This window comes from Notechis scutatus, chromosome 2 (genome assembly GCF_049901735.1).
Source record: "Notechis scutatus isolate UNSWTSFEM ecotype Mainland chromosome 2, rNotScu1.2, whole genome shotgun sequence".
NCBI lineage: Eukaryota > Metazoa > Chordata > Lepidosauria > Squamata > Elapidae > Notechis > Notechis scutatus.
Window position 1 is genome coordinate 115,239,474 of NC_142010.1, and position 17,116 is coordinate 115,256,589.

General features: G+C 39.2%; 1 protein-coding gene across 2 annotated transcripts; it reads left to right on the forward strand.

Annotated features, from left to right (window-relative positions):
• The first annotated feature begins 93 nt into the window (after window positions 1-93).
• On the forward strand, window positions 94-16,979 carry SIRT7 (sirtuin 7). 2 transcript variants are annotated; one of them, XM_087953960.1, is made up of 12 exons: window positions 94-144; window positions 1,046-1,142; window positions 2,138-2,418; window positions 2,524-2,661; window positions 5,944-6,048; window positions 8,670-8,740; window positions 8,824-8,896; window positions 10,620-10,718; window positions 10,802-11,038; window positions 15,350-15,430; window positions 16,144-16,250; window positions 16,511-16,979. In XM_087953960.1, the coding sequence occupies exons 3-12, from the start codon at window positions 2,323-2,325 to the stop codon at window positions 16,710-16,712; spliced, it is 1,209 nt and encodes a 402-aa protein (XP_087810086.1). In that variant the 5' UTR covers window positions 94-144; window positions 1,046-1,142; window positions 2,138-2,322; the 3' UTR covers window positions 16,713-16,979. The 2 variants fall into 2 exon arrangements, with proteins under 2 accessions (XP_087810086.1, XP_026523111.1); XM_026667326.2 differs by lacking the exons at window positions 94-144; window positions 1,046-1,142 and having other exon boundaries at window positions 1,875-2,418.
• The last annotated feature ends 137 nt before the right edge of the window (window positions 16,980-17,116 follow it).

The following is a 17,116-nucleotide window of genomic DNA, read 5'->3' on the forward strand; positions in this document are numbered from 1 at the left end:
AACTTGTTCTCTGTTGCTGACAAGAACTTTGAACTGTTTGCATGCATTGTGTACCTAATCTGCTCCTTGCTGCTTGAAAAGTCAAGTTAGTCTCCTGTTTGGATTTGGAAGTTTCCCAGGAATTCTTTCCAGCTCAAAACATTGGTGAGATTGTTTTATTATAAACCGTCCAGATTATTTGCTTCAGGGTTGTATTTTTATTCAACATCCCTTTCCTCCAAGAATGAATAAGTTATATTCAATATTTTGTGGTGGATAAATATACTTATTCAAATAGGATATTCATTGGTCTTTATCTGCTGTAGTACGGAAAACCACATATTGCTTTCTAGCGAAATCAGGTTACTGTCCTTGACATAAATCTCCCTGTCTTTGGATTATTTCTGTACTTTAAAATTTTTAAAGCTTGAAATAATGCATATAAATATGCAAATCTCTGGGCTTGTGCTCTTTAACTAGGACTGACACATCTGGGTTGTAATAATCCAGATGACCACTAAACAACAACAAAGAGATAGCTATTTGCTGCCATCTAATTACCTAGATTTCTGCAGCCCAGATAAGGCAGCCAGTTTAGATTTTATATAGCATCTTTTAAAAAATTCACTCATATTAAAACAACACTATTATTCAGGATACTGTGGTATGTGCTGGAGTTGGGCTAATATAGGATTTAAGAATAAAGTGAACACTTTATTCTTAAATCCTTGATAAGCATAATTATAGGTAGTGATCTAATTTTTCTTAATTGTGTATTTCTTAGCAATGCCTATATCTAGCATTGTTGATGGTTCTCTTCAACTTTGTTGTTTGAAAGAAACCTATAATTACAAAAACAAATATAAGAAATGTTTCTGTGCCGAAGTTTCAGATTTCTCTTTCAACGCTTAACTAGACAAGGTCTAGTCTAAGATAGTGTGGCAAATAGCACTGAACTATTTTATGTCAAAAATAATGCATCATAAGGGCATCTGAAGCAATGTAAAAACAAAATTATAAAAACCTCTGTCCATTTCTGGTAGTAAAAATGTTTTGTTCTCTACAGATCACATTAGCCTAACATGATGAAGAAAAAGGAATCTGGATATTATCTGGATCTCTAGTATGGGAAGCACATACCTCTAACAAAAGAGCAAATGGTAGTAAGCATTTAAAAATGGGTGCATTTACATGACCTATTTAGGCATGGTTCATTCAACCCAATTTGCTGGATTCACGTGACATTGAATACAACCCAAACCAACACCCTAAAGCAAAGTGCTATGGTAAAGCTAAAATGCAGTTGACTACTTTGTGGTTCAGTAAGTTGTGCAAACATGGCCATTGGCAAGCTTACTTCAAAAAATGTGCACTTTTTTTGCCTAATACAATCAATAGTAGGTTAACTTGTTGCTGCAAGAGCTTTAGCTTTCATGTAACAAATCCAAGAGAATGGCAGTATGCAGCGATAAAAGAAGCAAAATGTCCAGGTCCTTTAAACATTAAATTACAAGCTTTTGCATAATAGTTCACAACACTAAAAATGGAGTGGTTGATGAAAGTTTATGCAGAACCTTGGAGGCCCAAGAGAACAGTATTTTTAAACTTTTCCCTAATATGAAGCCTTTCTTCACTCTGCCAAATTTCCCCTTGTATTTTTTAATACATTAAATAAGGTGATATGGTTGGCTTTGGCCGTTGGATTTGGAAAGGGAAAAAAACTATTCCATTTTTTCTTACTCAAATAAGACCAACAAAATGTTTAATTCGCATCCTCCAAGTTAGTGAGTTAAATGCCGTTGAGCAATCCATTTCCCGTTATATTCCTATGCAACGTTCAGCAGTAGACTATAGTTCCTGGTTACGGGAATAAGCTAACCAAAATAAGCATCGTCACAGAAGACTTTGCGCTTGAAAGGATTGGATTGCACATAATGGAATTTGCTTTGAGGCGGAAAAAAAACCGATAGAATTTCACACGCAGCCACCACGGGGGGGGTCGGAGAAGGCGGGGCCGGAGCAGCGCAAGTATCGTACACAGCAGCATCGTTTTTAAACATCCAATCCGAAAGAGAGCGCACTTTCCCAAGCAAACAGAGAGCAGGAATTCGACCCTATTCTCTATGGAGTAATAGAGACGGCAGTCTTGTCTTCATAGGAGAAGTCCAACCGGAAGTAGCTGGTAGAGCCTGTGACCTAACGAAGAGCCTGGCAACAGCAGCGAGCTTCATTAGGCGTCCCCAGGGCAACAAGCAGTCGCCGCCGAGCGTCGTCCATTGCCGGAAGCGGAAGTGGCCGAACCCTCCTCTCCGGCCGATTAAAAACCCGGAAACTAGCCAGGGGATGGCGGCCGGTCGAAGTTTGAGTCGCTCGGAGCGGAAAGCGGCGGCTCGCGTAGAATTCCTCCGTCAAGAAGAGCAGCGGGAGCAACGGAGGCAGGTAGTGCCGGGTGGCCAGAAATCAAGGCGGGGCGGCGCTTCTCGAGGCGCCGGCTTGGGCAACACGCCCCCTTTCCCTTCCTCTCTCTTTCCCTCGTTCGACCAGGTGTCCCGAATCCTGCGCAAACCGGCGGCCGACCGGAGCGCCGACGAGGCGATGCTTCTGTCTGGATGTCAAGAGATGGTGCGGGATCTGGAGCGGCTTCGCAAGAAGCGCGAGAGGCTGCGGCGCCGGCTAGAGGAGGTGGGTACGTCTATGCCGTGCCCTTTGATGGACGCCAGGGCTTGCTCTCGTGAGCCCCAGGGACTTTTTCCGCCTGCGATTTATTTTTGTTTGTATCCTCAGTTGAGAAGTTTGATTGATGGTGGCTTAACTAGGTAGGAGTTAAATCCTTTTTGCCAGATCTGAAATCAGCTTCAAAGGTGTGGAAAATTAGCTGTGCTTTGGGTGAAAAAAGTAAAAGTTAGGTGATTGGCAATGCCTGGAAATATAGGCACAATTGATTATATGCTCTCAAGTGGGTGTCCATAAATAGATTTTCTCCAGAAGGGTCTGATCCTTATACAGTGCTTTAGCTGGTCCAATGGTTCATCCATCACCAAGGCACCTGACTTGTGGCTGGTTAACCTCTTCATTCCCCATCCACCTACCTTTCTCAGCATTATAGGGTTCAGTAGAAAGTAGATCTTTGCATAATGTGTTCAAAGTATGGTAATTTCATCCTGGGCATTTATGCCTCAAATTAAAATTCTGGATTGAATTACTTGATGATCCTTTTGTTTGTTTTCTGGGCTGTCCACGTTATTCTCAGAAGTCTTTTCTAGTGTCAAGAGTTCATGGGTGTCAAATTTGACTTTGAAAAAGCAGAATTTTGATTCTGCTTCTTTAAAATCAAATTTCCACTTCATACAGTGTCATGAGGAAAACTTGCCTGCACAATTCTGGTCTTTATATGCAGGATAGGGATTGGCAATGGGGCAATAAATTTCATTAAGAATAGTTTTTCATAAACCAATTGATGACCCCTGGGTTATCCTTTCACAGATATTTCCTTACCAGATTCCTCAATACGTCCAATGGTGAGAATTTTTATAGCTCAAGATTAAACGGTGGGGTCCTTTGTGCTCTCTGTGCTTGGTGGTTTTCTTGTAGATGTTTCATTAACTAAGCTAGGTAACATCATCAGGGCTATCAGTGCTCATCATTAGTGTTAGCACTGATGATATTACCTAGTTCAGTAATAAAACATCTGCAAGAAAACCACCAAGCACAGAGCACCAAGGACCCCATGGTTTCAGCAGTGACAGAGCTTGTAATGGCTTCTAAAGTACAGCCTTCACTGAAAAAGCCAGGATACATTGAGAAATGTATCTGCCTTGAAACTAGCCCATGCTGAACTGTATAGCACAGTCAAACATTAGCACAGGAAATGTGACATAGTACAAAATCATTTTATATATCTATATCATAAACTTTTATTATCATTTTATATCATAAAATATGTTATAAAATTTGTCAAATTTCAATCCACGGGAGCAGGGGTGGGTTTCTACCGGTTCTGTCCACCTCTGTAGAAGCGGTAGCTCTGAAGAGCAGCAGACATAGAACCGGTTCTATGTCTGATGATGTTTTTGCTCACCTGCCCACCTGGGCTCTTACCTGATCTTTATTTCCTGATTTTTCAACTTCAGCTGCCGAACTGATGCACAGCTGCAGTTAAAAAAACAAGGAATGAGGGCTGTTTCAAAGGCTGCTTCTAATGACAGTTAAGGGGGGGGGCAGGGAAGCTCATAAATTCCCAACAGGTAGTTAACCCTGTAGTATCCCACCCCTGCACAGGAGTCACATTTCAATTCACAGGTCCTTGATTTTAGATGCATTCTGTAAGTTAGCCCACTTAAGATACCTTGGTTGAAAACGTTTTGCCCTATAGTGCATTGTTTCATCCAGCTAAAGGTTACAAGAATCAGAATTTAAGTAGAATACAGTAGTATATTCAAGAATGGCTGGAAAGTATTTTAATTACAGGAAAAAAAACATATGGCACAATAAATCTGTCACATCTGTAAGACTTGTGTGTTTGGGGAGGTAAGATAACTAACAGCACTTATCTATATTTTTCATATAAAGTACTACTGCTGGAAAGTAGTAATATATTTCACTAGTACCTATTCAGTTGAATTTAGACAGTAGAAATGTTTATCTAATTTTCTTTGTAAATAAATATGCACGGCTTTTTATATTGTCCAGAATTTGTGAGAAAATTTTTCTCATTCAACTGATTTTCTGCATTTTAAAAACTTCTGATTACTTTTGTTAAGGGTCTGCTTGGACACCTTTTCCATTATTACAATTTTTTGATGTTTGGCTTTTAAATAATTAATTAATTAATTTAGATATGGGTATATAAAAAGCTTCAAATGTAGATTAACCTATAAATGTTTAGCATAAACACCTCTGAATGGATCTCAGTGTGATGCTTGTGCTCATGTTGAAGAAAATGCAATTTGCTCCATTTCCCTGAATGTCTTTCTGAAATTTTGGTTAGCATTTAAAAGCTATTCATGAGGATAAGTGGCAGAAGAAAACTGACTGTAAATTAAACAAACAATGGAAGTTACTTCTATAGTTTCTTCAGGAGAAATTTTCATGTGATTTCATTTCCAATTGTGAACTGAAGGCCTTTTGTTTCTGGAAAGGCAGATCTGGATCTACCCTTCCTTAACCAATTAAGTTGGTTACCCTTGATGGGCTTTAAGCAACCTAATTAACTATTGAACTGGTTTTGCTTGTTGAGAATTTTGTGGTTTTCTTTGCTGACAGACAAAACTAGATGAGATTTCTGCCAAATTCACAGAAAAGGAACTTGTTAGTTTATCTGTATCTCTTTTTTGGGGTAATTAGTTTTCTTCTACTTTAAGAAAATTCTTATTCTTTTACTATTAAGAAAGGTAATAATTAAAGGCAGAGATAATAGAGATAAATATATTAATGAACAATTCCGGCATGTTTCACTGAAGCATCAAGTAGATTTATAAGTACATGGTAGGAGAGTCAGTGTTTATTCAGAAGAGTATATAATTTCTAATTTGGCTACTTGATATTGTAAAATTCAGTCACTGCTTTTATCCACATTTCATCATCATGAAAGAATATAAATGATGTTTAAAAGCTTTCCAATTAAATTACTTGTGGTAATGGAATGCATGGGAGATCTCGAAAAAAGAGGATATGAGATCCTGCCTGGGAAACAATCAGATAAGAGGGGCAGGAGCCCTCAGTCACTTATCAGAGAAGGAAACTAAGAAAGACCCATCCTAATAGAACAAGCAGATAAAAGTGGAGGGCAGGAAGTTCGTGCTTTTGGATTGCAAGATTGATACTGGCCTTCTCTGGTAAACCAGACAGGAAACACAACTAGATGAGCTAAAGTTCTTTTTCTTTTGTAAGGAATGGACAAAAGCAAGGAAAGATGTGTGGATTTTATCATTTTGGAAAATATGAGATTTTTACTCCTTTTTTTAGGTGTGTGATGAGCCTGACGAATTGAAGAGAAAAGTCAGCAAGCTATCTGCTGTTGTCCAAGGAGCTAAACATCTTATTGTATATACGGGAGCTGGCATAAGTACGGTAAGGTTGTATCAATGTCCCTTCTAAAATCATCAGCAACAAAAGATTCTTATAATTACCTAACTTGCTTATCATATAAGAGCAGCATTGTTTTGATATTTGAAAATTCTTAAACCTCCTAAGTCACACAACACAAGTTGAAATAATTGGCTTCATTACCTTGCGTAGAAACACAACTTGAGAGCATTTTGGCATTTTAAGTTATGACTTTTATATTTATATTGATACTAGCATTGTAAAAGTTGGGAAAAATGGGGGGTGGGTCAGAAAAGCTTTTCATTTTTCTTCCCAATCTCTTTGGAAAAAATGCTACTTTTTCTGCAATCCCTCTCCTAAAAAGTTCAAAAAGTTTAGATTGTGTTATAAATCAAAGAAAAGTGTGTGTTCATAGTACTCATCATAGGTAGCATTCCAAAGCAGGGCATTGATCACCAGTGTAATCTCTTTTGGTATCCTTAAAGACTGGTAGAAACAAGTAGGATTCTGTATACCGTATTTGCCGGCGTATAAGACGACTGGGCGTATAAGACGACCCCCCAACATTTCCACTCAAAATATAGAGTTTGTTATATACTCGCCATTATAAGACTACCCCTCTTCACACACCTTCCACTTTTGCACTTTTTTTTTTTTTTTGACGACTTTTTCTGCTTTGGACAATTTTGAAATGAGCTAATCCAATTTTGAACCAAGAATATGCAAATAGCTATGGAGTTTAGAAATGAGTTTTAAAATATTTTTCATTGCTTACCATTAAGCGTAAAATATGTTGTAAATAAAATGAGAACACAGGAAACGTTCTCTTCTCAATACAGCTGATCTCTCTCTCTCTCTCTGTCTCTCTCTCTCTCACACATACACACACACCAAAAACCCGGACGCTGAAAAGGCTGCCAAGGAACAGTATATTCAATGCCTTCTCTTTAATCAAGAAACAAGGAATTCCTTAGAATCTTTTTTTTTCCCCAAGTGGCCCTCTTTAAAAAAAAAAAATGGAGGTAACACTTTCATTCAAAAAGTCTTCCAGTATCTGGAGTCGCTCAGACATATTGAAGTGAGGCAGGAGAGTAAGTGAAATTTGAAATGATCCAGCTACCGTTTTCTTCCCCTCCGCCCGAAGGCCATTATCTCCACGTCAAAACGAACGAGGGGAGGCAAAGAAGCCAAACACGCTAAAAGGATCTCTTTATTTTCCTACACAAGGTCACATCTACTTTTCCGCATTCAAAGGACAACCTCTCCTCACCACCACCACACACACACACACACACCCCAATACCCGCAAACAATGTTCTGGGCATTAATCACCATTGCTACATTAACCTGGTAAATTTATACCCTGCCTCCCCCAGTGTTGCTTTGACTGCAGGATTTCACAGCGGGCGCTCGCTCGCTCTCTTCTCCGCTCTCCCACCGTTCGCACATGTTGGAAGCACCGTAAAACCTGATAACCCACCCGGGGCTCCCCATCCTTAACCTACAGCCGCCCGCATGCAAAACCTGCGTGCAAAAAGAAAAAAAGAAAAAGAAAAGTAAAGCAGGGCATTGATCACCAGGGGGTGTAATCTCTTTTGGTATCCTTAAAGACTGGTGGAGGCAAAGGGCAAGTCAGGATTCTGTATACCAATCTTCATTTAAATTGTCAGAAAAAAAATCAAACTGTTTATCTCCAAGAGCCAACTCTTGTTTAGAATGCAAATATATCTCTGGAAGTAGTTATCTGTGAGAAAGAATGCTGGAGAGGTGTACAATATGTGAATCGTTCACACTTTTTGTGCTTTGGGAAAGAAAAGAAATGTGACAGACAGCTAAATACTGTGGAAGTGACATCCCTGGCTGGCTGATAAATCCTAGTATTTTGCGTAACTATTTTATGCAAAAAAAAAAAAAAGATGTGAAGAGAAAGATAAACTACACCCTTCCCATGTAAAATGTCCTTCGAACCAAGCTCAACTCATTGTCACTTCATGGCTATATCTAAATAGTTTATTTGGCAAAGTGTTTTGCAGGCACAACGCAAAAGTCCCAGACCCTGCTGGGCCAAAGCAGCATGTTATATACGTAGCTGTAATTTTAGAATAAATTGGAAATTGCCTGTTATTTTGTTCATTAAGGGATACAGTTTGAGCTGCTGGATAGAGTGAGTACCGTATGAATGGCTTTGATCTTTGGGGGTGATAGAAGCATGTTTGGCACAAACAAGTAATTTAGCAGGTGCTTTTGGATTTTTATTTTATTAATCGAATTTGTAGAGCCACCTAATTCACAAAAAGTGACCCTGGTTTTTTCCCCCCAACAATCCAGTAATTTCATGGCTAAAAGGTAGAGACAACGTATTCTTGAAATGAAACCAGTAGTGTTTATTTAGGCTGATGATTTGAACTCTGAGCTTGGCAATTTGGTTGCAAACACTTTGTCACCATTTGAGGAGACATCATCAGTGTGTTTTGAACTGTGTGACAGTTCAAAACACACTGACGATGTCTCCTCGAATGGTGATGAAACGTTTGCAATCAAATTGCCAAGCTCGGAGCTCAAACCATCAGCCTACCAACCCGAGTTACTAATATTCAGACACATTTCAACCAGTAGTGTTTCTTCTTCTTTGTGACTCCTTACAGGCAGCTTCAATTCCTGACTACAGAGGCCCAAATGGGGTGTGGACAATGCTGCAAAAAGGGAGAAGTATCAGGTAATCGGTTCAAAAGCATTTCTTGTGTTACATTGGAATCCTGGTTCTTGCTTTTCATGCTTCTTTTTTTCCCCATGTATCAGGGCGACCGATCTGAGTGAAGCAGAGCCCACACTCACCCACATGAGCATTGCTTGTTTGCACAACAACAAACTGGTAAGTTCTTTGATTTTCAGTCCTGCGCTTCTAAGACCATATTCTTACAGCGACTCTTAGATTTACTGCATGTTGTATCTTCAATATTTGTCATTGTTTCTAGATGCTTTTGTAAAAGATGTACAGAATATGTTGATGTCACTGTCTAAATCTGCTTTTTAACCTGGGCAATTTTAAGATGTATGGACTTCAGCTCCCAGAATTCCCCAGCTTGTAGTGCTTGCTGGTGTTGAAATCCATACATCTTAAAATTACTGAGGTTGAGAAACACTGGTCTGAATCATAAATGTGCAAACTGACATGCAGAGGGGCTGGCATTTCCAGCACCCTTACACCTCTCTTTTATTGGCTTTTCTTGCTTTCTTTCCCTGCTTCATCTCACTTCTGCTTCCACTACTTACTACACGCCTTCTCTTTCTGCTATTGGCTTTCTTCTTTGATTCTTATTTTTATATCAATCTTCTCCTGACAGATTTTTCCTCATATTTTTTCTTGCACAGGAATCTCAGTGCTTAAAGATTCTGAATGCTTAGCTCAGAATCTCAGTGCCAAAGCAATTTCTGTTAACACTGTAATAAGCTACACTTTAATTTTTTTATATACTTCATACACACAATTTTGAAATGCTTTTTAAACTTGAATGGAAGTGAAGTGGAAACTTTCAAGATGTGGAAGAGAAGTACATTACACTTGGTAACCATAGAATTTAAAACTCAGCCTTTTGGAGGGCAGTCCATGGCCTAGCAGTGCTTGCCTAGCTTGTAATACATACTCTCTTTGAGACATGCTAATAGCTTTATCTGTTTTCAGAAAATTAGTTTCTGATCTTTGGCATTCTTTAGGAAACAACATTCTGCATCTCGTATTCTTACACTGGGTATTCAAATAGCATAGTCATTAAATCTTCCATTTCTCTGTCTCAGACCTGAAATAGTTTTTAAGACCATGATGCTCAAACTTGATCAGGGAGGATTGATTAGCCATTGAGTAACCGTATATTTCAGTGTCTGTAAACTACTTCCAATCTGAAAGTTAGGGAGTTCAAAACAATTTAATTGCCTGCTGCCAATCAACAAGTAAAGGCTTGTCCTTGACCCATTCATTCAGCAACCATTTGAGGTTAGGATTGCATTTTTTTGAAATTCAAAGTTGCAAGTCATTGAGGTAAGTCTTCCTACCCGGGGCAGCCTTTCCCACTCCTCTGCACTTGTGCAACCCCCTCACACAGCTCCTTTCATGAACCCCTTTGTGCACTGTCCCTGATTCTCCTTCACATCCTGTGCTGCATCTCCCGCACATCCTCCCCTGCATGCCTGTGTCCCCTTGGTCCCTCCCCACCTGGGAGCAACCACTTACCTGCCTGCGGGCCTGGGACTTGCAACTTTCTGCTGGCTTCCCTGTGGGTCATGAAAAGCTGGCAGGAAGCTGCCCTGCCTAATGTCAGTGAGATTCAGTTAATGATGACAACCAGGACTGCAGGAACCGCTGATGTGGCCACAGTTTACAACTGTACTGCTTAGCAGTGAAACATTCAGTTCTAATTGCTTTCATAAGTCAAGGACTACTGTAGTGAGAAAAAGAAGATAGACTTTTGTACAATATAAGGATTTTGTTACTGTTTTTTGAACGTGATTGAGCAAGGACAAAGGAAAAGAAGAAAACATCTTTTCTTACTGTCTATGATACTATTTCCAGTTTCACCCCATTTTCTTATTCTTTTTAGGTAAAGCATGTAGTGTCTCAGAACTGTGATGGGCTTCACTTGCGCAGTGGCCTCCCTCGAGAAGCCCTGTCTGAGCTGCATGGAAACATGTATATAGAGGTGAGTGCTTGGAGAGAGTGAGATTTGGTGCATTGTCATAGAAGAAAAATGCTAATGAACTTTATGATTCCATCACAAACTAGGTTTGCACATCTTGCACACCCAATCGTGAATATGTACGAATATTTGATGTGACAGAGCGCACAGCCTTGCATAGGCACCAGACTGGGAGATTATGCCATAAATGTGGAGCACAGCTGAGAGATACAATTGTACACTTTGGAGAGAAGGGTATTTTACAGCAACCCTTGAACTGGGAGGCAGCAACAGAAGCTGCTAGCAAGGCTGATGTCATACTTTGCTTGGGGTCTAGCTTGAAGGTAAAATTAAAGAAATATCTTTTTTGTAAAAGTGTTATGGTTTAAGATGTATTCTTTTTTACTATGTATAGGAAGCTTTTGAGAAAATACTGAAAATTAATGATGAACTAATTGAGATTTTAGTTTCTAGTTTTCAAGATTTAGCTTGCAAAAATAGAAATTGTTGAAACCACATACAGGTAATCCTCGACTTATGACCACAACTGAGCTCAACGTTTCTATTGCTAAGCAAGGCAATTGTTAAGTGAGTCTTGCCCCATTTTACAACCTCTCTTGTCACAGTTGTTAAGTGAAACACTAATTAAGTCCACAGTTGTTAAGTGGATCTGGCTTCCCCATTGACTTTGCTTGTCAGAAGGTCAAAAAGGTGATCACGTGACGTGGGACACTGAAACTGTCATAAATTTGAACCAACTGCCAAGCATCTGAATTGTGATCACAGGACCATGGAGATACTGCGACGGTAATCAGTGTGTTAAAAACAGTGATAAGTGCCGTTGTAACTTTGAATGGTCACTAAATGAACTTCTGTAAGTCAAGAACTGCCTGAAGTTGCTTTCCTATTATCCCTTCAGTATAACCTTACAGATTCTTTTTAGTATAGCAGCAATCAAATCATGTGCCAAGCTTTTTATTTTTCTCAGTGATCTATATTTCTGTAGATATGCTGAACATTAATGAATACAGGTTTGGGAAACAGCTGGACTGGGCAAGAAATTAAGCTCCTAAAATTATATCTGAAAAGGAGAAGATAGTATTTCCCCCTAAAATTAAAAAAACAAATAGTAATTAAGTATAGGTAGTCCTCAATTTACAATTCTTTTAGTGAGTTCAGAGTTACGACAGAAAAGTGTAAAAGTGACTTATGATTTTTCACACTTACGATCATTGCAGCATCCCCATACATGATCAAAATTTAGATGCTTGGCAACTGACTCATATTCATGACAGTTGCAGTGTCCTGGAGTCATGTGATTCCCTTTTGCCACCTTCTGACCAGCAAAGCCAGTGGGAAAGCCAGGTTCACTTAACAGTTGTGTTACTAACTTAACAACTTATTCACTTAACACCCATGGCAAGAAAGGTCACCAAATGGGGCAGTGGTGGAATTCAATTTTTTTTACTACTGGTTCTGTGGGCGTGGCTTGTTTGGTGGGCATGGCTTGTCATGTGACTGGGTGGGTGTGGCTTAGTGATCATGTGACTGGGTGCGCGTGCTTGGTCATGTGACTGGGTGGGCGTGGCTAACTCAATGTCACTCACATCAAGGGGTGCCTCACCTGGCCCCTCCCCTCCCAGCCATTCCTTGTCACCCAGTCTCAACTTATCTATAGTTCTGTAAAAATGTTGTTCACCTTTTTTGACTTCATTATCTGCATACTATAGATGTACTTTCATGGACCACTGAAAGGAGAAAATGGCTCACATGCTTTACTCAAGAGTGTGAAAGGCAACAGGCTTTTAAGGGGCTGCCACAAAGAAAGGGGGACAATGTATTTTCCAAAGAAGCAGAATGCAAACAAGAAGCAATGGATGGAAACTGAACAGAGAGAAGCAACCTAAAACTAAGGAGAAATTTCCTGACAGAACACTTAACCAGTGTAACTGCCTGTCTCCAGAAGTTCTGGGTGCTCAATCACTGGAAGTTTTTAAGAAAAGACTGGACAGCCATTTCTCTGAAATGGTATAGGGTTCCCCCCGAGGTCCCTTCTAAGTATTATTCTGACACATTTCTCAGGATTTCTACTCAGAGTTTGGCATCCTCAGTTTTCTTGCCTGAGCTGGGGGTTGGACTAGAAGACCTCCAAGGTCCCTTTCAACTCTTGTTAAACACATCTGTATTTTATGCTCTGGACTATTGACATTGAATGCATGTAAACCCTGAAAAATATGTGGTAGCCCTGGGCAAAAGAAAGGCAGAAAAATCACTCTAGGTGTAGGGACAGTGTAAAATATTAACACATAAATAATGGAAAAATTAAAAATAATAGCACAGAGTTTTATCTCTCTTCCTATTTTTTCTTTCTTTCTCTACCTTCCTCTTTCTCTTTCTTTCTTTCTTTCTTTCTTTCTTTCTTTCTTTCTTTCTTTCTTTCTTTCTTTCTTTCTTTCTTTCTTTCTTTCTTTCTTTCTTTCTCTCTCTCTCTCTCTCTCTCTCTCACACACACACACACACACACACTCACACACACTCACACACACACACACAAAGCACTTAACAGACAAGCATTTTGGAAGCAGCTCCTTTAAATTTCCCTAAGGATTGAGTGGATTCCCCCACCCCCTCTGTCAGACCGCACTCCTCCTCACTCCAGCACTTTAACTCACAAGGGGAAAGCGATACTTGCAGCATCCATAGGGAATCCTTGGAGAAGTTTTTAAAAGACCTGCTTCCAAAATACATTTCTTTTACATTGCAAAAGTGCTCCAAGGCGATTCACCCCACCCCCTCTGTCAGACTGCACTCTTTCTCACTCCCAACACTTTAACTCACACAGGGAAAGCGATACTTGCAGCCTCCATGCCTTTCTTCCTTTCCCCCCCCCTTCCCCCCGGGGAGAAAGAGGACGTGGGGAACGGAAAGCTAGGAGAGCGATTGCAAGTGAGCAACCGGGCGATTGGGTTGGGGGCATGGCCAGCCAGGGATTGCCACCGGTTTGGCAACCCATGCCAAATAACCGCTACCAGTTCGCCCGAATAAGTGCAAATCGGTTGAATAGCACCTCTGAAATGGGGCAACATTTACTGAACAAATGTCTTGTTTAGCAACATAAATGTTGGGCTCAGTTGTGGTAGGTTGAAGACTACCTGTAGTTTCCAAGTAAAATGATAAGCTTTAACTGTTGGTTTGCTATTTATTGAAATAAAATGTCATGCAACAGGCACTGTTAAAACTGAAATCAAGAAGAGGATTCTCAAATTGTTCCCTTGGGAATATTGAGAAAGATTTGATTAAATCCTGTAGAAAAGAACAGGTCTGGGTTTTTTCTTGTATTAGTACAATACTATTCTGAGATCATTTGCTCCCTTTTTCACTAAGAAAATAGCCAACAGCGCCAAAGAAATATGCTGTTCTTGAAACATTTTGAGCAGACTGTATAGTTCAGTACAAGACCAGAAAGGGTTTAAGAATTGCCTACGCTATAGTTAAAATTCCTCTTAAAGTAAATAAGGCCTACTTCAATAAATGCCCAAATGGTCATTAATTCATTACTTTTTTCAAAGCTAAAGTACATGTTTAGAAATTTTAACACATAAGGTTTGATTTATAAGTTACGGACCTTGAGAATATTTTTGTGTTTAAGAATATAAAAACTATACTGAGTCACCCTAAGATCACTTTCCTCCAACCCAATACTTTACCAAGATAATTTTCTCAAGATATGTGGGGACTGTATCTCCAGAATTCTGATATGTTAAATATGAATCCAAAGTTCTTCATAAGAATCTCAACAACTGCCACTTGTTAAGTAGGACACAAGGTAACTGCTCTGCTCTTTCTCTCAGTTTCTGTCTCACCTTTAAACATGATGCACCTTGGTATATCATATTTAAAGAGAAGAGTTCCTGATGCCTTGGGCAACATTTTAGTTTTCCATTAACTCAGGTTGATATTTTCCTATCAGTAATTTCTGTTAAACATTATCAGATAAGTTTTAAAATAAACTTATACAGACTTATTCCCAACCCCCCCCAACAGGAACCACTGTTTATAGGCATGAAATGATAAGCCCCTCCCCAAAAAAGTAAAAAATGAAGGGAATGGGCAAAGTCTTTTGTTGCCCCGGAATCTCACCACCCCCACGAGGCCCCCACAACGCGAGGTCAACACCTGTCCTCCCGCCACCGGGCCCCAAACCATTCCCACCCTTTTATATTGTTAGCTATAGTGTAATGGTAGGAACTGGATTAGTAAGAACATTTTTTTCAAGTATTCTGACTTTAAAATTTTCCCAGTGAATTTCAGATAGTAACATTTGGGTGCTAATGTAAGATTGTATGTTGTCCACCTGTTCTTGGAATACTATACCTATGCATGTTACTTAGTTCAGAAGTAATTTTTTAAAAAAAGCCCTGCAGATGTCTTGGTAATCCAGAATCCTGGAATAATACTGGAAGGTCTATAAACATATGGTTGTTCTCATTGCACTTTCCTTTTTGCTTTCTGGGAAATCTGCAAATATGTATTGGAGGAAGTCTCTGTATATAAATGACATATCATGGTGTCCTACACCATGATATATGAAAACTAGGAGATACTTTCACCTTTTAGCAGTAACAGATGCTATGTTGTTGTCCTTTTTCCAACAGGTTTTGAAAAAGTATCCACATTTATGGTGCATGAGTAAACCCCCCAGACACCGCCCTAAACTCTATATTGTAAATCTTCAGGTGAGTTTAGTGAGTTTAGTATATTATGAGGTGGAGCATAATATACAGATGCATGTGCTTACATCATTTGCTTTTATACACTTTTGATAAGGAGAACAATGTATGCAGAAGGTCGTAGACTGTTCCTACTACTGTATACCAAGAACAAATAAATTGTTCTTAAGCAGAAGGCATGTGTGGGCCTTTAGAGGTTTGTCAATTAAAATAGATGGTATAACTATATAGCTATGTGGAGCAATTGTTTGCCTAGTTTTGTGTTTCCTTAGGTTAACATTTCCATGACTCGTAACATACTGTGAATATAATCTGAATGACATTCAGCTATACTCAGAAATGTATGTCCTAGCTTGATAACCTTCAGATACTTGTTTCCCCTTAAATGTTAGGTTGGCTTTTCTATTTCTATCCAATGATAATGTGGTGATGGTTGGAATGTGAACTAATTATGTCTCTTTCTCAAGTATTCCAAAAATCTTCCCATTGTATTATGACTTACGCTTTGAAAGATAATTTTATTAGATTAGATCAAATTAAAGAGAAAGTATTTGTTTCCTAACTGACTATTAGTATGTCATTTCTATTATGTTTTACCAATCCTGCAATAAAAAATAAAACTTATGTCTGTCTGAATCTGATGAGTAGCAGTGTTATGTCACTCACAGACTGTTTGTCTTTGAGGGAACGAATCCAACCTCAATCCATTGTATTTGCAGTGGACACCAAAGGATGATCTCGCAGTTCTAAAACTTCATGGAAGATGTGATGATGTGATGAAGTTGTTGATGGATGAGTTGGGACTTCCCATTCCTTCCTATGATAGGTCAGTGACAACCAAACTTATTCAGTGTCAGACTTGGTCAGTGTCATGAGATGTCAAATGCCCTTGATAATATAACTTACTTTTGATTTATCTGGAGGCAGAATTTGTCACCCAAAGTTGTAAGGAAGATGGTGTGATCCAAATTCTTCTATGGTTAAATATATTTGCCTTAATAGTTCAAAATGAATGCCTTTGATCCAAGGCATTATTCACAAGTAGTTGTGTAAATTAACATTACATATTATTATGTTTGTCTGTAGAATGAAAGACCCCATCTTTTCTCTGGCTGTTCCTTTGCAACCTGCAGAAGAAAGCAGTCATAGCAGAAAACCCGTGGCTCCACCAACAAGTCTTCATGAAGTACAACTGGGAGAGGAACAGCAGATGCATCCAGATCCTCCTTCTGGTGGCTGGTTTGGCAGAGGCTGTGCAAAAGGCACAAAGAGGAAAAAGAACTCTTGATAACAGATTTTTTTTTTTAAAAAAAAGATTTTGAGGACCAACTATAGTTGCTAAAATCAGGGCAAGAAATGACATCTGCACTAGAATTCATCAGGATTGCTGGGCTAACTGGAAAAAAACACAGCTGCTATTTTCATAGAGATTTTTTTATAATTAGCTGACAAGGACCAAAGCTTAGCTTGGGTTTCTGCCATCTAAGGAGAGGTTGGCTTTTAATACTCAGGGCTGCCAATTAACAATTATTAATAAAATTATTATGAATGGCTACTGGCAGTTGTTTGAATATGGCTCTTTTGGTTTTGGTGCAGAGGTATGTAGAGGTTTGCAACCATAATTGAGCCCAAAATTTATGTTGTTAAGTGAAACAGTTAAGTGAGTTTTGCCCTATTTTACCCCATTTTATC

Bases quoted from the DNA above. Each gene is read 5' to 3' on its own strand.
- SIRT7 (XM_087953960.1), top strand. From the start codon at position 2,323: ATGGCGGCCGGTCGAAGTTTGAGTCGCTCGGAGCGGAAAGCGGCGGCT. The intron at 2,662-5,943 runs GTGGGTACGTCT...TCCTTTTTTTAG, and splicing joins TGCGGCGCCGGCTAGAGGAG to GTGTGTGATGAGCCTGACGA. The intron at 16,251-16,510 runs GTCAGTGACAAC...GTTTGTCTGTAG, and splicing joins CCCATTCCTTCCTATGATAG to AATGAAAGACCCCATCTTTT.